This window comes from Carlito syrichta, unplaced genomic scaffold (genome assembly GCF_000164805.1).
Source record: "Carlito syrichta isolate Samal-C Ts95f unplaced genomic scaffold, Tarsius_syrichta-2.0.1 Scaffold305658, whole genome shotgun sequence".
Lineage (NCBI taxonomy): Eukaryota > Metazoa > Chordata > Mammalia > Primates > Tarsiidae > Carlito > Carlito syrichta.
Window position 1 is genome coordinate 365,552 of NW_007249754.1, and position 27,018 is coordinate 392,569.

At 37.7% G+C, this 27,018-nt stretch overlaps 1 protein-coding gene across 1 annotated transcript in view; it reads right to left on the bottom strand.

Moving 5' to 3' along the window:
* Positions 1 to 1,567: 1,567 nt before the first annotated feature.
* The window catches only part of NUFIP1 (NUFIP1, FMR1 interacting protein 1), a 50,952-nt gene continuing 25,501 nt past the window's right edge, over positions 1,568 to 27,018 (bottom strand). Inside the window, exons 7-10 of the mRNA XM_008062129.2 lie at positions 18,990 to 19,183; positions 9,389 to 9,505; positions 3,621 to 3,853; positions 1,568 to 1,871 (exon numbers count right to left, since the gene is read on the bottom strand). Of these exons, the coding sequence (XP_008060320.1) occupies positions 1,755 to 1,871; positions 3,621 to 3,853; positions 9,389 to 9,505; positions 18,990 to 19,183 (661 nt within the window). The 3' untranslated portion in view covers positions 1,568 to 1,754. The remainder of the gene's footprint in view (positions 1,872 to 3,620; positions 3,854 to 9,388; positions 9,506 to 18,989; positions 19,184 to 27,018) is intronic.

Consider the following 27,018-nt stretch of genomic DNA (forward strand, 5'->3'; position numbering starts at 1 on the left):
CTCGACCTGCTGGGCTCCAGCAATCCTTGCGCCTCAGCCTTCCAAGTAGCTGGAACTACAGGCGTGCGCTACCACGCCCAGCTAATTTCTTGATTTATTGTAGAGATGAGGTCTCACCAAGTTGCCCAGGCGGGTCTCAAACCTGCGGGCTCAGGCAATCCACTCACCTCAGCCTCTCAAAGTGCTGGGATTACAGGCTGAGCCACCGAGCCCGGCCACATGATGCATCTTAAGGCAGTGGCTGTCAACACTGGCTATAACGGTGGTCCAGGAAAGTAGTCTAGGGGTCTGTGAATTCATTCATGAACTTTGAGCCTATAAAGTCTGTATGCTAACCAGTGATAAAAATGCAGACTGCATTACATTTTAGAATATTAACTCAGTTTATAACATTAGTTACTCCATCCTGATGAGTATCTTTGAATTTATAAACACTCACCAGTGTTATATGAATGGAATTAATGTAGTGGACAGATCATTTTCCAAAAATATGGAGCTCACTGGAGGAATAAGGTGAAATGGAATAAAAAGGTCTGTATGGTGGTCAGAAGGCTGGAAAACACCGACTAAACATGAATCTTAATCTCAGGTCTGCTATGTCACTAGCATCACACACCAGGTGTTCTGGATTCTGGAGAGGATTTTACTAATGGAGGAGCAAGAGGGAGAGGCCCTTTCCGAAAGCTGCTATCAGTTTTCCAACCTGTCTTCATTCAGGCAAGGTTCATGGACTTCAAAAATTACAATGTCAGATAAAATTAATTTTCAGCTACAGCCACAGACTAATTTTTAAAATCATGTCAACAGGGCAGACCTATATCTAGAGCTAGCACAATGACTAGAACATAGGATCAAATCCCCTGTCATTAAACGAGACAAAAGGATCTCAGTCACTTTTATTTACTTTAACAATTTAAAAAGGCTCAACTACTACTTTCATTGGTCAAACTTGAATTTAACCTTAAAACTATTATTATTCACATTAATCATGAACCACTGCTTCTGCTATAAGAAGTGAGTTGGGCCTCATCAAGTCCTGTATTCTATATACCTTTTCATGGAGAAAAAGGGTCCAATTCTGAATTCCACCAAAAATGAAGCACTTCAGTTTTATCTAAACATACCCACGGGCCATGCCAATTTAGATCTAAACATACACAGAGGCCACACTTGATTCATATTTCAAATAGTCAATATTTCAGCTATGTAAGTGGTGCAAGTAGATGAATTTAAATATGTCTTTTAAAATAAACAGGAAAGATTTAAATATCAACCTTATGATTGTCTTAATTTGATCTGGTTTATGTCTTAAATAATCCCCCTGCTATAGAACATGTTTCTCTTCTGCATTAAAAACAAAATGGCTGTACTTCTCGGCCTAGTTCTGGTTGGCTGAATCAAACATTTTAAAAGCTTTCTTTTTTACTATTAAACCAGTTATCTTCAATTCTTAACTGGCCCAATAGGAGTCTTTTTTACATGAGAGCAAGACATTCACATAAACACAAATACAAAGAAAAGCCCTCCCACGGATATTATATACAATTCCAGCAATACAGACACAGCCTTAAAAATCAGTTATGCATTTATTTGCATGGAACCAAAGGACAGATGAAAATCCAACATAATATCCTGTGAGGCTTACAATTTAATTATTAATCCAGTTTTGAAAAAAAGTTTTTTGGCTTCCCTGCCTAACTTGAGGATGGGACTGTTTTACATGCTTCAGGTATGTGTACTGAAACATCAAACACCTATACATCTTCAGTTTTCACAGAATTAGTATCAAGTCCAAAAAAGTCTTTTTTGATGATGTACCGAACACACTGCAAAATCACATTTCTTTCATGTCGGATGTCTGGAGCCAGCAGCTAAAAAGGCAATTAAAAAAAAAAAAGATTAGCTGGTAAATCTGAAATATTGTGCGTGCCCTCCTTATATAAAGAATACAGAATGATAAGAGATGTGTATTATGTTTAATCTTCTAAATAGATACACATTTTAAAAATGTAACTATATACAGCACTGACATTTACAAAATGGAGAGTATAATTCAGATCCACTTTATTTTTTTTCATTTTTTTAGAAAGCAGGATTTATTGAGAGAACAGAAAAGCTCCCAAAGTGGGAGGATACCCAAGGGGGTTGCCCAGATCCACTTTAATAACAAGCAACTGTGTCTACATGTAGCACTTCAGTGTACAGCCACAGAACACTTTAGCTACAGCATACGTATTTATCTAATAAGTCAAATCAAACGCTTTTCACAGAAGGTCCACAGATAGTTTTATAACTGCACTAAAACAATGTGGAATATTTCTATTACTCTTAGGCATGAAAATTGTTGATTTTTTTTAAGTTTCATGTCTTTGAATTACAAACAAAAGATACACTGAGGTTGGACATGGTGGCTCATGCCTGTAATCCCAGCACTTTGGGAGGCTGAGGCAACAGAATTGCATGAGCCCTGGAGTTTAAGACCAGCCTGAGCAACATAGCAAGACCTTGTCTCTACAATACATCAAAAAATTAGCCGAGTGGAGTGGCACATGCCTATAGTTCCAGCTACTTGGAAGTTTGAGGCAAGAGGATCACCTGAACCTAGCAGGTTGAGACTGTGGTGGCTGAGACTGTGCTACTGTACTCCAGCCTGGGCAACAGAGTGAGACACCAATTCAAAAAGAATAGATAAATTGCTTCTTCTTTATAATTTGAAGAAAGCTATTAGATTTTTTAACACAAAAGGCTGAGATGCCAAGAATTCATAAAATAAATAAAAATAAAGGTGTAGAAAGAAGAAAAAGTGAACATAGTCTCCAAAAATAAAAAATAAGAACTGTCCAAAAACGCTAAGTCTTTTCTTTGCTATTCTGTGGTTCTTAATAGACATCTGAATTAAAAACCCTTTTTCCCCTTCAGCCTGCTTCTGTATTTTCAGCTATGCTGTCAATGGAAATTTTTAAAAAGCCCGTATCTTTTCATGCCTCTCACACCAGCCAGGAAGCTTCCTTGCTGTAGCCCCTGGGTGGTGGGTGTCCTTGACCACATGGCCTCCCACGCCGGAGTGCTAGGCAGAGGGAGTGATCACCCTGAGACTGGAGGAAGACAGATGCCCGAAGAATACACTGCTGATAGCTGAACACCATCTGGGAACACAAAGGTGACTAAGAGATGTCCTTAGAGAAGATTTTGAAAATATGATGTTCAAAAGAGTTGCCTGGATCATTTAAAGTTCCCAGGAGTCTGAGGAGCACTTAACAACTGCCTTTGTATAGTCCACAAATATCCATGGGAATATAAAATATTTTAATGTGCTTCTTTGAAAAAAAAAAAAGGGAAAAAAAGGAGGAAAAAAAAGCCAATAAATTTCAATACATATTTTCTTACCAACTAGATTCTTTTAAGTAGTTCAGAAAAGGTATTATTCCACATTTACTGAATACCAGCTATATGCCAAATGGAGCTTCGGAATTAAGATACATAGACCAGTCTCCAAGGACCATATGTCTCTGGTAAGCTTACACACACACACACACACACACACACACACACACACACCAGTGGCACTATCTTTATGACATGAGAACACAAAGATTAGAACATAAAGAAAAATAATTTACCATTTCCAAGAGATTTGGATGGTGTGTTCTTGGTTCAAATAATGTATCATAGTGGTGGTAATCTTTTTTCCTCTTATGGTTTGTCTTTTTGAAACTTTTCTTTTGGTTCTTGCTCTTGGCTTCTGAGAAATTTCTAACAGTTGCTTTAACATCTTGACTTGGACTCTTAGGAGTACTGCTGTGAAAATCCTGGTTTTCTGCCAGAATGTCGGCTTCAGTCTTGATGGGAGTTTCTAAGTGTGATGAAAAACAAAACACAAAAAATAAAAATCAAACAAAAAAAAAAAATCCAGGTGGATCTTTTAAAAATAACCCAACATTTCATGGTAATCTCCCCCACCATAATACTGGCTACTCAATAACTGGAAACTATGAAAGATTTTGCAATCCATTTATCATGTATTCTAATATTTTTCAAATTGGAAGCTATAAACTGCCAAGAATTAAGGAGACTACTATGAAGAGCTACAGAAAGTGATCCCTACAAAGGAAAGAATACCAGATGGAAACTTGGATCTGCATAAAGGAAGGATGGGATGAGTGCTGGAAACAATAAATATGTGGATACATGCATAAGACATTTCTTCTCATTAAAATAATTTTTTAAAGGTAACTACAGCAAAAATATTAACAGTATATATGGAGTTTATAATATCTTTAGGAATAAAATCTATGATATCAGCACAAAAGACGGGAGGAGAAATATGTAAGTGGTTATTGCTATAAAATTCTTAAATGATATGTGAATTGGATATCATTTTAAAGTACACTGTGATAAATTAAGTTGCATACCATAAACTCTACACCAACTCCTAAAAAACAAAACAAGGAGGTTAAAAGTAAAAAGATGGAAGGAGATAACATGCGTATACCAACCACAAGAAAGCTGGCATGGCTATATTAATATCAGACAAAAAAAAAAAAAAAGACATCAGAACAGTAAACATTCCCGGGGTCAATTTATCAAGAAGACAAAACAGTAACACCCAATAACAAATTTTCAATACACATGCAGCAAAAATTGATGTAACTGAGAGGAGAAACAGACAAATTCATTCTCATGGTCACGGACTTGAACACTCCCAATCTCAGTAATTGAAGAAAACTTAGAAAATGAGTAGGAATACAGAGCACTTGATACCACTTAAATGGACAAAGAACATTCAACCCAATACATATTCTCGAGTTGATATGAACTTTCACCTTGTGTTGAGTCATAAAACGAGTCTTAATAAATTGAAAAAATTGAAAGCATACAGAGTACACTCTCAGGTCTTAATTAAATTAAAATCATTAACAAAAAACTAGCTAGAAAACTCCCAAATCTTTGGAAACTTAAACACACTTCTAAGCACATTTCTAAATAACCCATGAGTTAAAGAACAAATCATAAGAAAGATGAGAAAATATTTTGAAATAAATAAAAATGAAAACATAATTTGTCAAATTTGTAAACTGCAGCTAAAGCAATGGATGAAGGCAAATTTATAGCTTTAAACGCTTATATTAGAAATAAAGGGCTGGGCTAGGTGGCTCAGCCTGTAATCCCAGCACTTTGGGAGGCCGAGGCGAGTGGATTGCCTGAGCCCGTGGGTTCGAAACCAGTCCAGGCAACTTGGCTAGACCTCGTCTCTACAATAAAAAAATTTTAAAAATTAGCCGGGCATGGTAATGTGCCTGTAGTTCCAGCTATTTGGAAGGCTGAAGCAGAAGGATCCCTGGAGCCCAGCAGGTCGATGCTGGAGTAGCCATGAGCATCACACCACAGCACTCCAGTCTGGGCGATGGAGAGAGACTCCAACTCAAAATAAACAACCAGAAAACAAAACAAAACAAAAAAAGAAATGAAGAAAAGACTAAAACAAATTATTTAAGCTTCTATTGTAATAAGATAAAGACTAAGAAGAAATGAAATACTAAAGAGTGCAAATCAATGAATTAGAGTGAAAATCAATGACAAATAATAGAGAAAAACCAATGAAGCCATAAGTTGCTTCCTTGCAAAGATTAATAAAATTAACAAATATCATCCAGGTGCTCATGCCTGTAATTCCCCACATTTTGGGAGGCCGAGGAGAGAGGACTGCTTGGGCGCAGGAGTTTGAGATCGGCCTGGGCAACATAATGAGACACTGTCTCAACAAAAAAATTTAAAAATTATTTGGGTGTGGTGATGTGCATCTATAGTCCCAGTTACTCTGGAGGCTCAGATGCAACGATCACCTGAGCCCAGGAGGTGGAGACTTTGTGGTGAATCGTGATCACACCACTGCACTCCAGCCTGGGTGACAGAAACCCAACTAAAAAAATTAAAAAATAAATTAACAAATACCTAGCAAAACTTTTTGAGGAAAAAAAATCAAGTAATAAGAAGAGAAATAAAAGAGAAGGACATCACTACAGCTCCTATAGACCCAAAAAATATTATCAAATCCATAAATGTATTAAAAAGGCAATAAACCATGACCAAGTAGATTTTAACTCAGGAACACAGAATATCAGCAGAAAACTGATACAATGTAAGCTCTGATTCATTTCATTTTGTGTACCTAAACTGAGTGCTCAATATGTGAAGGGGAAGGGATAACAGAAAGTAGTATCCTGATTTTTCTTTTTTTTTCTTTAATTATTATTCTCATCATTTTGAAGTCTACAAACCACTCTGAGAACTGAAAATTGGCATGTGAAAAATCAACGTATTTCACCATATTAATAAAGAAGAAAACAGATACGGACAGTTGAAAATTCACAAGTTTTAAGATCAGAATCCCCATACCTCCCCTGCAAATGGTTATTCTATTTACTCACCATGAACCAATGTGGCATGGTATAAAGAGTTCTATTCCACTGGGAGGCAGGGTTCAATTGCCTAGACAAGAGTGGTAAAACCCATAACACTCAAACATTTCATAGGGCCAAATACAGAAATTGCATTGGATAGGGAGTATAGGGTAAGTGTTAGAATTAAAAGCACAGACTCCAGTGCCAGACTGCTAAGTTCAAGGCCTAGTACCATCACTTACTAGCTATGTGACCTTGGGGTAAGCTACTTACCTCTAAGTACCTTCATCTATAAAACAGATAAAGAAGAGAAATGTAATCATAAAAAAAATGGAGCTAAGAATTCTCAAAGTGGTTTGTACAATTGAAACCTATGGGAATAATAACTAAAGGAAAAAAGAAAAACCAGGACATTACTTTCATTACTCCTTTTGACTTTTAGTATTGATCATTCAATTCAGAAATAGAGTCAAACAAATTAGAGCTTATCCTGTCAATTTTCTGCTAAAAAGTAGAAAACTGCAACTAACATTTTTATTTTTCTATCTTGAAATATACAACATTTGCCAACTAAGTACCATATATTAATGTACTGTCCACCAATTAAAATAAATTTCAAATACAGCTATTCAGCTCTATCAAACTTAAACTACTCTCTGGTTGGAGGCCTTCTAAAATAATATTTAATTTGGAGGTCTCCCTTCCATAGCCAAATCAGTTTGAAGAAACAATTTTGTGGAGCTGTGCTTAAGTTCTAATACAGTTTAAAAAAAAAAAAGGCTAAAATGCTATGCTACTTTACAGAAAAGGTATCAAACCAACTCATCTGAAAGTATTCTCATTGAATTTTTATATCTTAATGAGTCTTATAGTCCCAGATGCAAGTATAACTTCTTCTACACTTTTATGTTGATTCTTAAGCTGAGAAAAACCTTAATTATGAAGACACAATTGCTAAAATCCATTAGGAAGAATCAAACTGCTCCTATCCATTTAGAATCCGCTTAAACAGCCTTCTAAATGCTATTTCGTGGTTCAGAGAAGGCCACTTTGTTTCCTTGGCTTATTTATTCCAAACTCCCTATCTGTGAATACCCCATCCTAGAACCTAGAATTAATACTGAAAGCTAGAAATCTGCTAGTGACCTGGATGGCTTAATAAAGCTTAATTCAAACTTCATAAAATAATTCTTAAGACCTAGGAATGTGAAGCAAGGGCTTTCTCCTTAAAGCAGGACACTTTTACAATTAGTCAAAATAAATTCACACAAAATCACAGTTATCTTTTAATAGATAACATACTGTTATATATAAAAGAAAAGTCTATCCATTGCTGTGCAGGAAGACAATAAATATTACACAGAAAGGGGAAGGCAATATAAGTTGGTTTCTTTAGATTTTTAAGTCTCCAAACCTAGATTTTTACATTAGCACTGCAACATACTAGCTTGCAAAATTTATTCTCTCTAAGCTTCGGGTGCTATAAAACGAAAGGGTGACCTTAAAGATCCCTTCCAGTTTTCTTTCTTCCTTCCAATTAAAAAATGATGGCAGTCTCAAAATGAAGACATGAGTAGAGAAGTATTGTTTCACTTTGAGACAGAGAAGAAAGCACGAGTCCAGCTGGTTTTTATGGGATTCGTAAGCTGGTAACAGTTTTCTCTGTTATCACCTGTTATAAATACAACCGATAAGCGGGAAATGCAATATGTGTTTAAAGAATAACTCCATCTTCATATCAGTGTATTGGAAACAAGAGTAAGAAAGAAATATTGTTTTTCTTAAAATTAAAAAAAATAAAATAAAAGGCAACCATCTGTTAAGGAATACACTGATAAAGCCAAAGTAGTTTATATTTCAAAATTCAAGTAGCTATTAAGAAGCTACCATAGTAAGCCATGGCCCATTAAAAAAAGAAAAAAATTTCCCATGTTACAGACAGATTTAAATCATCTTTCATATTAAAGTTCAACTCTTCCTTATTCAACACTGATTACCTCTAGCCTAGTCAACATGAAAAGTGCTGCCATCTTCATCCAATTACATTCAAATCTTCCCTTTCTTCTACATCAACACTTTTAGACCATTCTTCTTATCCTCGGTATGGCTCCTACTCTCGTTACACATCTTGTCCCGAGATAGACACACGAATTCTCTCACGGTTGGTAAAGCCAACATAAAAGTGCCCTGCAGAGCCAGGTTTCCACAACAGTAGGGCCTAGGATTCTCCACTAAATATATGCTGAATTATTGACATAAACTTCGGATTAAAAACTGTCAGACTACATCAGATCAACAGCCTACTCACAGCTCTTTCAGGTGGCCTTAACAGGGATACTGTAAAATTAAACTGGCTTATTATAAAAATTTTCACAGTAAAGCCTCAAGCATTATCATCTGTAACATCACCTTCACAGGTAAGACACATCCTGAACATCATAGACTTCTCAGAAAGACTCTTGAAAGGATTCCATTTCTTCAAATCTTTAAAACACACAGGCTAATACAACCATAGGTATAGGGTTGTTGTGTTTTCCAAATGAGATAATTTATGTAAATGTGCTCTATAAAGAGCAATGCCCTACACACATTTTAAAAATTTTAGCATGCTCTTTGTCATAAAGGACCTGTCACCATCTACCAAAGTTGCTATAAACATGTTATGTGAGAAGAGAGAGAGAAGAGATTAACTTTCTTTTTGCTATTTCTTTTAGAATTTTCTTCAATTCCATTTAGTAGATTATTTTTTCTCCTTCCTATTCTTTAATTATATTTTATTACTTTTGCCCTATTCTCTTGAAGTAGCAACACATTTCTCCATTACTCTAGGCTTCCTTTATCCCATGTTAACTCTACTTCTGAATCAAAGAAAAAAGAATTTAAAGATAAAACAAAGAATGTTCATGCTGGATGCTATTAACACACAGCATGCATCAAAGGCAAAAAGCAACAAAACACACTTTACTAAACCAACGGACATGACTTACCTTCTGGCTCACTCTCTGACCCTGAAAGACTGCCATAGCTGCTCATTAGTGAGCATAAGGCTGGTGTTACTTCCTTGGGTATCACGGTACGTTGTGGTTTCTCCTCTTTATCAGACTCTGAAATAGATGAGAAAAGAACTCAGACTCAAACAGTGTACCCCAAACATGTACGACCATAAAAAAGCTGACCACTCCTCACTTCCTCATCTGTTTAGTAAAAAGAATCTCTGATCATTTATTTCATCTTCCTGAAAAACTAATTCCAGGAGATCTGAAAAAAATCCCCTTGTTTAAATTTTCATGGGCAAAGAAATCATTTTCCCCAGAGGAGATGGGGACAAATGGAAGCTATACACACCTCAGTTACTTCCCATGTTTCACAGGTTATGGAATTTGGGTGGTCTCTAAATTTAGTTACACAGTCTTTGAGACTAATTTATAGGTAGTAGGAAGACCAAAGCTTTAACTTCACTGGATTAGGCTCACTAAGTCTGAAAATTAAATTTAGAAATAAATAAAATATAAAAATTCCTGCCCTTTTTGTTATTTTTAAGACTGATTTTAAAAAACAGGACTCAAATATATTTAAACTATTCTATAAGGTTAGTCAAAGAGTTATGCTAAAATGAATCTGTCCAACATTTTTATTACTTAGAACTTCTAAGAACTTAAATAAACAAGCCAATCATGAGAATTTAGCAAGTACTAGAGAGCCTGCCAAAGGTGAAGTGTTTGATCAGAGCCCAGCAAGCCTAGTTGTAGCCCCAGGACACCACCTATTATATTTCTTTTGGCAGCTCTAAAAATGCATTAACTCTGTTCAAGACGACCAATAAAAATAAAGCCTCAGTGAAGACAATAAGTAACTTGTCTATTTAATGAACCAACCTAACCCACAACCAATATGAAATGTTTCAAGACTGAGTATTTAATGTTAACAAAATCAGTCGAGGGAAACCAGAACATGTCAGTAGGAAATGAGAGCATTCTTTAATATGAATGTTGACCTACCACCTTCTGCTGGATGAAGCTAAATCTTCCTTCTTCATCTACCCACACATTACCCAGCATCATACCCCTAAAACTACTCCCTGTCAATTTCAAACTATATTATTACCTTAGAAAAGGAGGACCTGGATTAATAAAGGCACAGGGAAATATGCACCTTACATACGTAAATTACTAATAGACCAAGCAGAAATCTACCACAAAGTTAGTGTGAAGAGTTTTCATCCATTGTTTGAATGATGAAAGACCAAATCACAGCATTTCTTTCCAAAACACAAAGAGAGGTACCAAAAAGTACAGTAGCAGATGGGTATTATACTTTTTAAAAGTATGATCTAGGCCAGGCGCGGTGGTTCAAGCCTGTAATCCCAGCACTTTGGGAGGCCGAAGCGAGAGGATTGTCCAAGTCCAGGGTTTGAGACTCAGCCTGGGCAACCAGGCAAGACAATAAATCAAAAAATTAGCCGGGCATGGTGACACACACCTGTGGTTCCAGCTACTTGGAAGGCTGAGACAGAAGGATCGCCAGAGCTCAGCAGGTAAAGACTGCAGTGGCTGTGAGCATGTCATTGCACTCCAGCTTGGGCGACAGAGTAAGACTCTGACTCAAAAAAAAAAAAAAAAAGCGTGATCTAACTTAGTCCTCATAAAGTACAGTATGACTTTCATTATCAAGCACAGATGATGAAGGTCGGGTGTGTGGACTCACAGCTGTAATCCCAGCACTTTGGGAGACAGAGGCAGGACTACTTGAGCCCAGGCGTTTGAGATCAGCCTAAACAACATAGCAAGACCTCGTCTCTACAAAACATAAAAAATTTAGCTGAGTGTGATTATATGAGCCCCAGCTACTCGGGAGGATGAGTTGGAAGGATCGCCTAAGTACAGGAGGTGGAGGCTGTGGTGAGCTAAGATTGTGCCCCTGTATTCTAGCCTGAGCAACAGAGTGAGACCCCATCTCAAAAAAATTTTTTTAAAAAACAATGATATAATTGTAGGCAATGAGACAAAAATTCAGAGACTTTGAGTAACTTTTTCTTCAGGTAACGTAACTATAAAACAGTTGGGTCAAATGTAAGTCCTGGCTATCTGACCCCAAATCCCAATTCTTAACAGTAAGTTAGAATGTCTCCTTCAGATACATAAAGTCTTCTTAAAGTAAAGCCATCCTATCAAAATGCTTTTATGGCATTAACAATGCTAATGTCTTCCAGCTATAGCTCCATTTCTTTGTTCCCTTTTAAAGCAAAATTCCAAACAGCTACTTGGTATACAGGCAAAACTTGGAGACACTGCAGGCTTGCTTCCAGACTACCACATAAAGCAAATATCACAATAGAGTCACACACACTTTTTATTTCCCAGTACGCATGAGAATCACGTTTAGCTGGGTGCGGTGGCTCATGCCTATAATCTCAGCACTTTGGGAGGCAGAGGTGAGAGGACTGCCTGAGCCCAAGGGTTCGAGAACAGTCTGGGCAACATGACAAGACCTCGTCTCTTCAATAAATCAAAAAATTAGCTGGGCATGGTGGTGCATGCCTGTAGTTCCAGCTACATGGAAGACTGAGGAGGAAGGATTGCCTGAGCCCAGTAGGTCAAGGCTGTAGTGGCCGTGAGCGTGCCACTGCACCCCAGACTGGGAGACAGAGTGAGACTCCAACTCAAAAACCAAAAAAAAAAAAGAAAAAAGATGTCATGTTAACACTAGACTGTAGCCTAATAAGTGTGCGATAGTATTAGGTCTTAAAAAATACTCATTTTAATTTTTAAAATGCTAACAATCATCTAAGCCTTCAACAAGTCATGATCATTTTGCTGGTAGAGGGTCTTGCCTCGATGTTGGTGGCTGCAGACAGGGTCTCTCTGCCTTGACTGCTAGTCCCTCAGGTATCAGCACCTATCTTCATTCGTATGTCTTAAAGCTACCTTCTCAGAGAAGACTTTACAGATCACTCCAGATAAGAAGGCACACCTGCTTCTCCATGCTTTCTCTCAGCTTCATGGTGCTCACATCAGTCCAACATTTTATGTATCTGTTTACTTCTTCAATCAAACTCAAGCTACAGGGCAGAAGAGGGTTTTGTTTTTTAGTGCTGTATCCTTAGAGCCTAGCATAGCACATAGGTGCTAAACAAATATTTGGAGGACAAATTGTTGCAAGTATAAGTTAAGTTTAAAAAGGTTAACTAGAGCAAAATCATATAACTAGTAAGAGGTGGAGCCAGGAGAGAAACCTAGTTCTGCATGGATCCAAAGTTGATACTTTTTTCTTTCTTAAAAGATAATATGATTGCATTTTTAATTTTAAAAAAATCATAGGAAAAATTTAGGAAGGATATACAACAAAATGTGACTCGTCATCTCTATACGTCAAAAAAGTAGGTTTTTAAAAACTTTACGCTGTTCAGTTTTCCCCACATTTTCTCCATTATTTTTGTAATCAGAAAATAATAGAAAAAAGAAAAAGGGAAATAAACCCTGGGGGATAGCGTTCCTTACAATTCAATTCAAGAAACAGAGGGCAAGGCTTTAATTGGCCTATATAGTCCTTTTTCTCTCTCCCTTTAAAAAAAAAACAACAAAAAAACTTGCCGGGCTCGGTGGCTCAGCCTGTAATCCCATGCCTTGGGTGGCTGAGATGAGCGGACTGCCTGACCCTGCGGGTTCGAGACCCGCCTGAGCAACTTGGCGGGACCTCATCTCTACAATAAATAAAAAATCAGCTGGGCGTGGTAGCACGCACCTGTAGTTCCAGCTACTTGGAAGGCTGAGGCAGAAGGATCGCCAGAGCTCAGCAGGTCGAGGCTGCAGTGGCCGGGAGCGGCCACTGCACTCCAGTCTGGGCAACAGAGTGAGACTTCGACTCAAAAAATAAAAATAAAAATAACTTTATATTTTAAAACAATCTTGGATTTGCACAAGTACTGCAAAGACAGTACAGTCCTTCCATATACCCATCATCCAGTTTCCCCAACGTTACTATCTTACGTAACCAAAGGACACTTAACCTAGTTAACAAGTCAATACTGGACAATACCACTACCTAAACTACAGACTGCACTGTCACTGCACCAGTTTTTCCACTAACATCTTTTTGTGTGTTCCAGGATCTAATTTGCCATATTATGTTGCATTATTTGTCACGAGTCCTTAGTCTTCTAGAAATCTGGGTCAGTTTCTCAGTCTTTCCTTGATTTTCATGAACATGACACTTCTGAACACTATTGGTCAAGTATTTGCAGAATATTCCTCAGTTTGAATATGGCTGACATTTCTGATGACTGGACTGAGGCTAATGGATTTTAGGGACAAATATCACAGGAATGTGTCTGTTCCATCACATCACAGGTACATGATATCAATATGACTTGTTACTGGTGATGTCAATCATGATTACTTGATAGCCTGCCTGGTTTCTCCACTGCAAAGTTACTACTTTTCTATTATTCCATGCCTTGAAATGAGTTACTAAGTCTAGTCCACACTCAAGGGAGAAGAATTAAGCTCCAACTCAAGTAAAGAATAAAAAAGAATTCTGGACTTAGGTTAAAACCACCACAGTAATTAATAAATACTTTGGAGGGAGATATGTTGAGGCTATGAAAATACTCTGCTTCACTTTAACGTTTCACCACTAATTTTACCATTCATCAGAGAATCTTGCCTGAAAACAATTATTATGGTGTTCTAATGATGACCTATTTCTTTCATTTCTTCTACATTAGAATTCTTTATACAAAAAATTTGTCCCTCCTTCCCTATATTTACTTATTCAAGCACTAATATCAGTATGGACACATGAATATTTTTATTTTGGGGGTTCTAATTATTCTGTGGCTTAAAATGTTCCAACTTTGGTCACTGGGAACTCTTTCTAGTTTCCTTCTGAAATTCAGACATCTGTTTTTTGAGCATTTTCTTACTTTCTGGCATGTGAGATGCTCTAGGCTCCCCTTATAATTTCCTTGTCTCAACCTAGAATCAGGCTTTTCTCCAAGAGGCCCCGGTTCCTTCATTGGAGACTGGTATTTTAAGTACTAGGTGTACTTGTTACTCGGAGTGTCACAAAGTTCACTATACTTGACTACTCCCCAAAGGTAAGAGTTCTAGGTTGACATAAACATACAGCTTTTCCTCTATTTCTTCTTTCCTCGGTGATATGTTTAAGGGACCTACCATATGCAGTAACACTTTGAAAAGCAGTATTGTCCTTTTGGCATTATCAGAACATCTTCTACATTGACTTTTCATCTCAAAAGAAAAAAAAAAAGGCTGTTCCTAAAGTCCCTGGGATCTACCTAGCAGTTCTAACAAGGGAATTTTTAGCACCCATCTAGAAAGACCCTGTCAAAGGGTCTTTATGCCAGCTGACAAAATAACACTCAAGAAACTTCTTTTTCTTTGAGTTGGAGTCTCACTCCGTCGCCCAGACTGGAGTGCAGTGGCCATTCCCGGCCACCGCAGCCTCGATCTGCTGGGCTCTGGCGATCCTTCCGACTCAGCCTTCCGAGTAGCCGGAATTACAGGCATGCGCTACCACGCCCGGCTGATTTTTTTATTTATTGTAGAGATGAGGTCTCGCTGCCCAGGCGGGTCTCGAACCCGCGGGCTCAGGCAATCCACTCACCTCAGCCTCCCAAGGCACAGGATTACAGGCTGAGCCACCTAGCCTGGCTGAAAATTCATTTTTATAAAAGCAGCTAATAAAATATCTCTCTAACTTAAAAATATCAGTATAAAGATAGCAGCGATTGAGCTGATAAAACTTAACATCAGAATTATAAAATACCAACTCAATTTCTCTTACTGTTAAAACACGAATCACACTTTTCTTCAGAGCAAATCCCACCTCCTTCTCATGCATATACATGCTTCCACCAACCAGAAAGTCATCAAATACAACAAGCTAAAAATTATCCTTAGACCATGAGCTTCCTGAAGGCAAGGAGAGAGATTCCTTTGAAACCCACAGCACTATATTGAATTATAGTGCTAGGTAAGCAAAATGTAGGCTCTCACAAATCCCCACTGAGATGAAAACAGCAAGACAACACTGCCCTTTGAATGTCTTGTCTACTCTAAACACCAGTGTAGACACTTGCCATCTGGCATCTTTCTATACCTTATTTCTTTACTCCCCCCGACCCACACTACTTCCTGTTGCCTTTATGAGAAAAACCCAATGACACTCCAATTCAAGAAGAGTTACAATGGAGCCTTAAGAATGCCATCAAAGTCACTCCCCCAAACCGGGACTTTGCTTTCTGGTCTCCAACTTTCAAAGAAGACCATTAACAAAGGGCATTCAGGATAGCCAGTGTGTTATGCCAGTTTATTTTCTTACTTTAACACCTATCTTTTAAACAAACTACTTTATGTCAGTGCATATTGAGACTGGTGTCCCTAGTGTTCTATGACAATAGCTATATTTATATCACAAGTGACTAACACATTGGATTGTCTTTGTCTTGTGGACGCTGAGGCACTAAGCCACAGATGCTCTCAATGCTGCATTACTCACCAGCTGCTTTCTTTCTAGCTCAGACAAGAGACTTATTGTTTAAGACTACTTGAACAATGTCGACAAAATAAACTGGATCCTAACTAATGATACCAAAGAAAGAGCACAGAAACAAACAAACCTTGAGTAAGGTTCAAGAGCAGAATGAATATAGAAGGAAATAAAAATTGCAATACTAGGGAAATCTAATAACAACAAGCCATATGCAAAACTGATAAATTGGGAGAGTTCAAATATAAAGCTTCTCCTTAGAAACAATATCAATTCCCAATTCAAACCAGCTGTATAAATTACAGAGAGTATGTGTACCACCAACTACAAGAAAGAGAAGGTGAGTTCAGGCAATGATTTTCTAAGCATAATCTGGAGTTAAAAGAATCCTCCAGAACTGATATCTTGTCTAAAATATAAGTGCTGATGTCTGGATTAAGTTCTGAGCCACAGAAAGGCAAAAAATGGAAGAAATTGGGAGAACATTATTCTTGGAGTGAGTTTAGTGCTCAGAAGGGTCAGTGGCCACATGGGAGCACTGGGTCACATCAACATGATGCTGACCTACCACTGACAACTTAGCTAGATCCTAAGATTGCCTGGCTCTGGGACAACAGAAGAGAAGCTGCCTCCAAACAAGAAGAAGACATCTACTGTATGGAAGACAGAGATGTTGACGATATTTAGAGCATATGAAAAAAATGGTCTACCGCTTTCTGTAGCTGTACCGGGAGTGAACAGGCAAAGAACATATGGTTCAAAACATTGCTCTGAAGTGTCAAAGTCCAGAGGCAATCCCAGGTAAAGGATAACATGAATTTAAAGGACACCATACCTACAAAATTAAGCTACCATAATTTGATCATTGGTAGTGTGATTTTCTTGGAACAACATTATCAAAATCAATATATGTGTAAAATTTCAAGATTATAAATTTATAGCTTACATGGATTTTTATATTCAAGATTTATGTTCTTACCTTTGACTCTCAGAGTTCCCATCCTTGACCCTCAGGTAGGGGGTTCAATGTTTAAACCAAAACAAAATTATTTGAGATCTCTTATTCAACTGGTCCTAGGAATTCAATTAAATTCTTTCTACCAATGAAGATGAGAGGATTTACCACTGCTTCTTATGTCTAAGGTGTCTGTTGAGATGCAGGTTAAACAGAAGCAAGATACAATCATCTCTTTGTTGGGGTTTTAGTACATACTGAAATACTTCAAGAAAAGAGAAAACAGGTGCGGCACAGTGGTTTAAACCTGCAATTCCAGCACTTTGGGAGGCAAAGGAGGGAAGACTGCTTGAGCCCCAAACTTTAACACCAACCTGGGCAACATTGTGAGACCGTGTCTCAAAAAAAAGAGAAAACAGAACTAATCATCTACCAAAGCTAAGTTAACAAAACAAAGACAGCAAAACTATCCAATATTAGAGTGTTTCAAATGTTCATTTAGAAAACTGTACAAAGTAAAGAATTACATAATTCTCAAATTAGTAACATACTGATTATAATGGTAGGTAGTCTTCGTATTTGTATTTTAAGTATTTTAATAACATGAACGTTTAGATTTGAGTACGGATAGTCTTTTGTGATCAAGACCACACACCATAAGTCTGAAGACACACATGGGTTCTTTCTAAAAATTTCTGAAAGGAAAAAAAAAATCAGTGCCTAAGAGTGAGTTCAGCACTGGCTCAAAATATCATCTGCCTTTCATTGTTCTCTGCAATGTGGATAAGAAGGTACCTTTTCTAAACTCTGTCCCACATCTCAACTATCCTAGACTCAGAAAATATTTTTTAGACAAACTGAGGACTTCATATTTAGAGGATGTGTAATATACTAGTGGAGTCAGACTACTAAGTACAGATTCTGGCTCTGTCATGAATGAGCAGCATAACTAAGGTAAACTACTTGATGTCTGTGTCCTCATTTCTAAAATGGGAATAAGAACAGAACACACATAAAAGGATGTCGGGGAAGAAGAGGTAATATATATATAAGGTATAGAAAACACAGTAAATACCTTCCTCAATAAGTGTTAATTTATTATTATTCTTACTAAATTGTACCTTATTATACTTAGCACAAAATTCCCTTCTGCCATCCTTTTCCATTCTATTCAGTCAATGAATTAGTTACCCCCGCTTTTCTTGCCATTCCTAAGTTCAAAACCTTATCACGTGATTATCACGGAAGCCACTATCATCCAAGCTAAACAGCATAATAACAAGTCTATTTGCTAATAATCTTTGGGTACTTTCAGGAGGCACATGCAATTAGATAAAGCCTCACAATGTTACTGGAGGAAAAGGTAGTGCGAATATTTACACACTTTTTTTTTTTTTGAATCAGGGTCTCGCTCTGTTGCCCAAGCTGGTCTTAAAACTTATGGACTCAAGCAATCCACCCATGATGGCCTCCTTCAGTACTGGGATTACAAGTGTGAGCCATTGCACCCAGCCTCGTTTTTCAGAAGGGAGAATGGAGTCTCAGAGGTTGAATGACATCTGAATGTGACAGCAGCATTCTGGTGCTTTAATTTTTCAGCTTATAAGCAAGAATCAACCTGCCCTATAAATTCTAGAGGGACTTCAAAGACAAACATATATATTCTATGCTCTGAGGAACAGGACTACTCGGATACAATGAATTAATGTTATTTGCCCGAAGAGATTATGCTCATGCTCAGTAGCATAAAGTATACTAACTTCCATTAGAATTACTGATTTATAGGTGGAGAAAAAAATCCACATAACTGGGCAAATTTGAATGGACAGCATTAGTACATTCAAAACAATCAAAAGAAATTTTCTAAGACTACGTCATACTATGGAAATTATCCAACAAATGTAATCTTTCTCTTACTGCATGTCCACCCCATCTACCCACCTCCACGATTCAGAAAAGATGTATTGAAATGACATTTTTGCAAGAGACTCCTATTAAAAACAAAAAAGGATCAGTCAACATTTTTACATATTTGCCATTAAAGTTTCCACATACAAGGCTGTGTAATCAACTTCAGCATCACCCTCTATACACTCACGATCATGTTTTCCTGTTTCGCTTACCAGAATCGCTGTCTATCAAAGTACCAAGAGGATCTGTGTTGGCCTCAGGTGAACCTTCAGGCTTCGGACCACACGAGCGAATGCCTGATCTAACGACTGCTCTCTGGTTAGCACTGTCACTTTTCCATCTGTGATGTTTGCCAGGACTTCTGATCTTTGCCATTTGTGAATATCTGGACATCCCCTTCATCTTGCTGGAGGAAGAAAATTGCAATTCTTAATATAAAAGGCACTGACCTTCAAGGAAAATTTGAAAAAGACTACTGAATAAAAAAGAAACCTCACTGTCAAATCAATCACTTGTAGCCTAGTACATTAAAGAGACCAAAGTAGAAGAAATTCGGTGGCTTTCAAAGGACAGAGAAGCCTATGGTAGAACTTTTAGGAGGACACCCAACAATATTGATTCTAAGTTGCACATTTCCACCCATATTTTAACCATCTGAAGCTGGGCTGTGTGGTAAAATTACCAGCAGGTCGATTCAACTGGCAGCTTTCTTTCATTCCTATTGTACATGGAGGCGTTTCTTAGAGTTTATAAAGTATGCTAATCCTTGTCCACTCACTTTCAAGGAGGCTTAAAGTTTCTGAAGCATTTACAACTATGCTGCATAATTTGACCTTCCTGACAACCCTTTGAAATACGTACTATTCTAAAGTCTTACAAAATATACGACAGGTACTGTTTTCTCTACTTTACAGGAAGATCATAGACCTAGCACAATTTCACAGCCAGCTCAAATTAAGTGCCCTCTCAACTGCTGCACCTACGTCCTTTAGAAAGAAAACAAGTATTTATGTGAGCATCTGGTAACTTAATCTATGTGTAGGGGAAAAAAAGACCATTAAAAAAGTTCAGGCCAGGTGCAGTGACTCACTCCTGCAATCCCAGCACTCAGGGAGGCTGAGGCAAGAGAATTGCTTGAGCCCAGGAGTTCAAGACCAGCCTAGGCAACATAGTGAGACCTCATCTCTACAAAAAATAAAAAAAATTAGCCAGGCATGGTGGCGTGTACCTGTGGTCCCAGCTATTTGGGAGGCTGAAGTGGGAGGATCACCTGAGCCCACGATGTTGAGGCTGTGGTAAACCGTGATCATGCCACTGCACTCCAGTCTGGGAAACAGAGCAAGATGAGACCCTGACTTAAAAAAAAAAAAAAAAAAGTTTCATTTAATGCATTTTCAGTAGACCATAAAACAAGGTGCCTTTTGTGGACTGAGTTTTCACAAAAATATGCTTTTGACAATTTGCATTTGTTGGACAAAATTCATTTTCCAACATAATGGAGGCTGTAGTTTAGGAGCAAAAAAATTAGAAATCTGGGTGTGAGTCTCAATTTTGCCATTTACAGGCTGTGTTCCTTGTACAATTTTATATCCCTGAGCTTGTTTACTCCTTTATTTGTAGAATAGGAATCATAGGGACATAGAAAGAATTAAGTAAGATAATAATGCAGATTTATCCTAAGTTAGGTGACTGCTTACCAGTGGATCTGTTTCTGGGATCTATTGTGTTCTATTTATCTGTTCATCCTTGGCCACACTACCTTCACTATTCTAACTTTCTTAGTTGTTCTAGATCCTTTGCATTTTCATACACAGTCATGTCCCACATAATGACATTTTGGTCAATGACAACTACATTTATGACAGTAGTCCCATAAAATTACAATGGAGCTGAAAAATACCTAGTGATGTCGCAAAGTCATGGCACAATTACTGTATTTTTTTTTACAACTTTACTGCAGTCTATATGTTCAGTGTTTACAAGATCTACAGTAGTGTATGGTGATATCCCAGACCTTCACATTCACTCACTCAATGAACCACCCAGGAGAACTTCCAGTCCTGCCAGGTCCATTCATGGGAAATGTCCTATCCCATACCAGGTGTACTTTTTTTTTGGAGTAGGAGTCTCACTGTCACCCAGTCTGGAGTGCAGTCGCACACTCATGACCACCGCAGCCTCGACCTGCTGGGTTCTGGGGATCCTTCCACTTCAGTCTTCCAAGTAGCTGGAACTATAGGCATGTGCCACCAAGCCCGACTAATTTTTCTTGATTTATTGTAGAGATGAGGTCTCGCCAAGTTGCCCAGGCTGGTCTCAAACCTGTGAGCTCAGGCAATACTCTCACCTCAGCCTCCCAAAGTGCTGGAATTATAGGCATGAGCCATCGCACCTGGTTCTTATACCATATTTCTATTGTACTTTTTCTATGATTAGATACACAAATATGTATGTACTACTGTGTTTTCCTGTATTATTCAGTACAGTAACATGATACACAGGTTTGGAGCAAAAGGCTTTCACATAGAGCTTAGGTATATAATTGGTTTGTGTCCGTACATTCTAGATGTTCACAATGATGAAATGCCTGATACTTTCTCAGAATGTGTCCCTGTCATTAAGCGACATAACAGTAATTTTAAAGCTTATCAGTCTTCCCTCCCCAACAAAAACAAACAAACAAAAAAACTTGCTGAGATTTTGACTGTGATCAATATGGAAAAAAATTAACATGAATACAGTTTTCCAGTTCATGGATATTATATAACTCTCAATTTATATAGGCATTTAGTTTTTCTGAGCAATGTTTTATAGTTTTCAGTGCAGAAGTCTTCCTGTAAATCTTTTCATAGATTTATTCCTAGGTATTTGACATTTCTGATACTATTATAAATAACATTTAAAATTTCACTTTTTAATTGTTTGTTGCTAGTTTAGAGAAATACAGTTGATTTTTAAAACTATTGATCTTATGTGTATTTGGCACCCTGGCTAAATTAATTTATAAAGGTGGTAGCAATAGACATCGTTCTCCTGTTTCCAGACTCATGGGGGAGATGATTAGCATTTCATCATTAAGTATGACTGACTGTAGGGTGTTGGTAGACAGCCTTTATTTACTACTAATTCACTGAAAGGCTTTCTACTACTACTAATTCACTAAAAGGCTTTTTTCAAATTTTTTTCTTATTCATTAAGTTAATATCATTTTACTCTTCCACTATGTTGATGTGGTGAATGTTTGATTTTCAAATACCAAAGTAAACATATTCCTGGAATACATCCCATTTGGTCATGAAGTTATGTCCTTATTTCATATTGCCTGATATGATTTGCTAACATTTTGTTTAGAATTCTTGTCTCTCTGCTCAAGAGATATTTGCTTCTTATTTTCCTGTATTATAACGTTCTTGTGAGGTTTTAGTATCAAGATCTTATTGGCCTCTTAAAATGAGTTGCGAAGTGTTCCCCCATTTTATATTTGCTGAAAGAATTTTGTAAGATTGGAATTTATTTGTTCTGTGTTTTGAAGAATTTAATAGTAAAGTCATCAGGACATGGAATTTTAAAAAATTTTCTTCAGTCAATTTTACTATTTTATATTTTAAGTATGCTGCTTAGTTTCCAAGCATTTTGGGCTTTTTAAATTATATTTTTGTTACTGACTTCTGGCTAAATTTTACTTCAGTCTGAATGGAATGGAATTTTGTACTATTCCAGTCATTTAAACTTGTTGACTTTTTAAAAATGATCTTTCTGATAAAATCTGTATTCTCTACTTGTTGGATATAAGAATAGTGTAGATTACGTTAGTTGTGTTCAAATCTTCTCTAATGTTACAGATTGTTTTCTGATAATTATAGAGAGAGAGATGTTAAAAATCTTAACTCTGTGAATTATCTAGTTTTCCTTTGAGGCAGTCAATAATTTTTGCTTTATATATTTTAAAGTCATGTTATTAGATGTATACGGATTTATGATTGGCATGTCTTCTTGTTGCGCTAATTCTTTTAACATTATAAAACATTCCTACTTATCTGTAATAATATACCTTGCTTTAACATCTATTTTGTCTAATATTAATGTTGTTTTACCAAATTACCTTTGGTTAGTGTTTGCTTAATATAAGTGCTGGATCAACTGTGATTCTTACAAGACACTTTTTAAAAGGTCCTTCAACTCCTATACTACATACAATAATTAATTCTGGATATATACCAGAAAGGTAAAGCACCAAATCGTCTAAAAGAAAACACAGGAATAGCTTTATGACCTCCAAGTAGGCAGAGATTTTTTTAAGCAGAATACAAGCAGCACTGACATTAAAAATAAAAGATTAATAAATTATACTTCATAAATATTAAGAACTTTTATTTATCAAAAGACACCATTAGGAACTTCTGTTTCTGGCCAAAGTGTTACAGAGATCAGATTTCTTCTCCCACCTAAAACAATCAAAAAACTAAGCAAAATGCAAAAACAACTCTCTGTGACACAGGACATCAAGCAACAAGGACAGTGATCCCTAAAAGATGGAAAATAAATGAATAGTGAGGCCTATAATTGCCCTAGTTTCCTGTCTTAAGAGTCTCCATACTGAAGAGCGGGGAAACCCAAGGTGGAACCTGGTAAATTCCCTGAGGTGAAGCGTTGGAACCGAGACTCAAGTGAGAACAAGACACCTACAGTTTGTACAAAGTACCAAAGAGGAAAATGCTACAGCAAGAGAGAGACAGCACACAACTCTGGAGAAGAGAAGAGGATTTGCCTTGAACTATTTAACAGAAGACTGATAATGCAAAATATACATTGAGACAAAATATACCTATACACGAGATTAATGAGAGATTATTCACTGCATGAGAAAGTTTAATGAACATGAAGGTACAGAAACAGAAATTACCCAAATTGAAACAGTGAAAAACAGAATCTTAATGAAAATAGCATCAGTGAGCTATAGGACAACTCTAAGCAGTCTAATATGCCTGTAACTGGAATCTCTAAAGGGAGAGGAAGGTAGAGAAAAAAATATGCAGAAATAATAGCCAAGATTTTTCCAAATTTGACAAAAACTGTAATCTCATAATTCAAGAAGTTCAACAAACCCCATGCACAATAAAGAAAACTATTCCAAGGCACATCATAATCAAATTGCTCAAAACCAGTGATAAAGAGAGAAAGGACATAACATGGAATCAACATAGCCAAATGAGCAGCCATTTTTAACACTGCTTAGTGTTGTTGTCTTTTTCTAGCAGTTCACTTACACTCTAATCCACCAGTCAAGGACAGAACCAGTTTCTCAGAGGTAACTATTGATAAATGCTTTACAACCCCCTCCCCAGCTTGTTTTGTAAACAAGTTAACCTAATCAGCCCTTTCTTACCTTCATAACACAGACAGACCCCATCACCAAGGCAGCAATCTTGTGACTAACCCACCCATCTGCCTGCTATCTATCACCTGATGTCAGTACCTGTGCTTACTGCCCTCTGTGATGACTACATGAAACAGACTTCCCCCATCAAAGGGAAAATTTTAAAAGGATTGGATTTCAAACAGCAATTACCATTGCTTTACTAAACTCTGGTGTGGACATGTACTTTTTGAGCTACGGCTGCTGCTATGCTTTCCTAAGCTTTGGCCCTCTCTCCTGCCTTGGAGAGGTGAATATCCATTCTCTCTCTCTCTCTCACTCTAATTTACTTTCTAAATAAACTATATTTCCCAATCTAACTACAGAGCAATTCATTGCATCTTGTATGTAGTACCAGATCACACAACCCCACCCCAGCGGATCTGACCTAACATTTTCAAGGCCCTACCGGGATTTCCAACCTAACATTTCTGGAGGTCACAGTGAGATCTTTGACCTAACAAAGAGAAAACTCTTAGAAGGAGCCAGAGATAAAAAGCATTACATAGAAAAACAAGGTAATTATGACAGCAGATTTCTCATTAGAAATAATGCAAATGAGAAGACAACAAAGCAGCATCTTTAAAGTACTATAAATTTCAAAAGCTGTTAACCAAGAATTGTGTAACCAATAACTGGGTGGTGGATATTTTGATATCTTTCAAAAAGGAAGGAAAATACATAATCTTCAGACACACAAAGCCGAAAGAAGCAATTTCCAGCAGACCTTCACACAAGAAATATTAAAGGAAGCCCTTCAGGTAGAAGAAAACGACATCAGATCGAAAGATGGATCTACACAAAAGAATGAAGAGCACCAGAAATAGTAACTACATATCAGCTCACCAACCCCCAGCTGTAACTAAGCCTTGTCAAGATCAGCAGATATGCCTGACTCCCAGATGACCCCAAATGCCTGAACAATGAACACTTATTGTATGAAAACAAAGGATACCCATTAAGACAGTAAAAAATGGCAAGCCACAGATTGTGAGATATATCTGCAGTACATATACTGCAAAGAGGCATTTGTATTTAAGTAAATATAACTCCTACAAACCAAGAAAAGCAACTTCAGCCAAAAACTGGTCAAACAGCACTTTGGGAGGCCAAGGTAAGAGAATTGCCTGAGCCCTCGGGTTCAAAACCTGCCTGGGCAACTTGGTGAGACCTTATCTCTACAATAAATCAAAAAACTAGTGGGGCATGGTGGCGCATGTCTGCAATGCCAGCTACTTGGAAGGCTGAGGCAGAAGGATCACCTGAGCCCAGCAGGCCAGGGCTGTGGTGGCTGTGAGCGTGCCACTGCATTCCAGCCTGGGGGACAGAGTGAGACTGAACTCAAAAACAAACAAACAAATAAACAAAACCCCACTGGTCAAAGACTTAAACTGGTGCTTCACAAGAGAACATCAAATAGCCAACAAGCATATGAAAAGGGGTTGTGTTCCTCGCTTTAATCAGGAGGGAAATGGTGTAACATTACCATGCATTGACCAGGATACAGAGCAGTCAGATGCAGTTTGAAGTATTAAATAGGTTCAACCATTGTGGAAAACTGTTTGGTCATATCTTTTAAAGCTAAGCACATGGATAGCCTATGACTTAGCATGTTTATACAACCAATGAAAATGAGTATTCGTGTTCATAAAACATGTAAAAGGATGTTCACAGCAGCTTTATTCATAATAGCCCTGTGGCAGAGAGGGGCTGAAAACAGTATAAATCATTCCTTTTAAAAATCAACTGGCAAGCTCCAGAACTGCTAGACACGGGGCTTGAGAAAACCAAATAGCTAAAGGTCACTTTCCTGGAAATGCAAGATAGTAACTCATTCACAACCTTACCCCCATATCCTCTCTTTGTGAAGTTATTGGTTTATAACCCCTGCTTGTCATATATACCCTGAAGACAATTTGTTCTTTGAAAATCTCTTTTTGCTAAATACCACCTTGCAAATTCCAAAGAAAAACGTATAGCCATACAACCCGACCCCTTTCCTTACGTAAACTAACAGCTAAAACCCCTCTCCTCTTTCTCCAAGTTGCTCAGCCTTGGAACGTTAGCCCACTGAGTCACACCAGCGCTAATAAAACCGCTACTTCCTAAGATAGCCTCGGTGTCAGGGTCTCTCTGTTTTCCCACAACAGCTCAAACTGGAAACAACTCCAGATGTTCATCAACAGGGTCTCCCTGTTTTCCCACAACAGACATACGTTATCACAACTGAGTTCTATACAGCAATAAGAATGAAACATTTTACAACTATGCACAAAATAATTTTGAGCCACAGAAACCAGACTCCCAAGAATACATACTGTATGATTTTACTTATAGAAAGTTTCAAGAGCAGGTAAAATAATCTATGATAATAGAATCAAAAAAGGGGGTTAACTCTGTGGTGAGGCCAGAATAGGGAATGGCTTAAGAGAGCTTCATAAGGTGAAGAAGTTCTGTATTAATTTGTGTGGTGGTTACATGGATGTATGGGGGTGTGTGTGAATATAAATACTCATCAAGTTGTGCATTTAAGACCTGTATATTAGCCGGGCTTGGTGGCTCAGCCTGTAATCCGGCGCCTTTGGGAGACTGAGGTGAGTGGATTGCCTGAGCCCGCGAGTTCGAGACCCGCCTGGGCAACTTGGCGAGACCTCATCTCTACAATAAATCAAAAATGAGCCAGGTGTGGTAGGGCGCGCCTGTAGTTCCAGCTACTTGGAAGGCTGAGGCAGAAGCATCGCCAGAGCCCAGCAAGTCGAGGCTGTGGTGGCCGGGAGCGGCCACTGCACTCCAGTCTGGGAGACAGAGTGAGACTCCAACTCAAA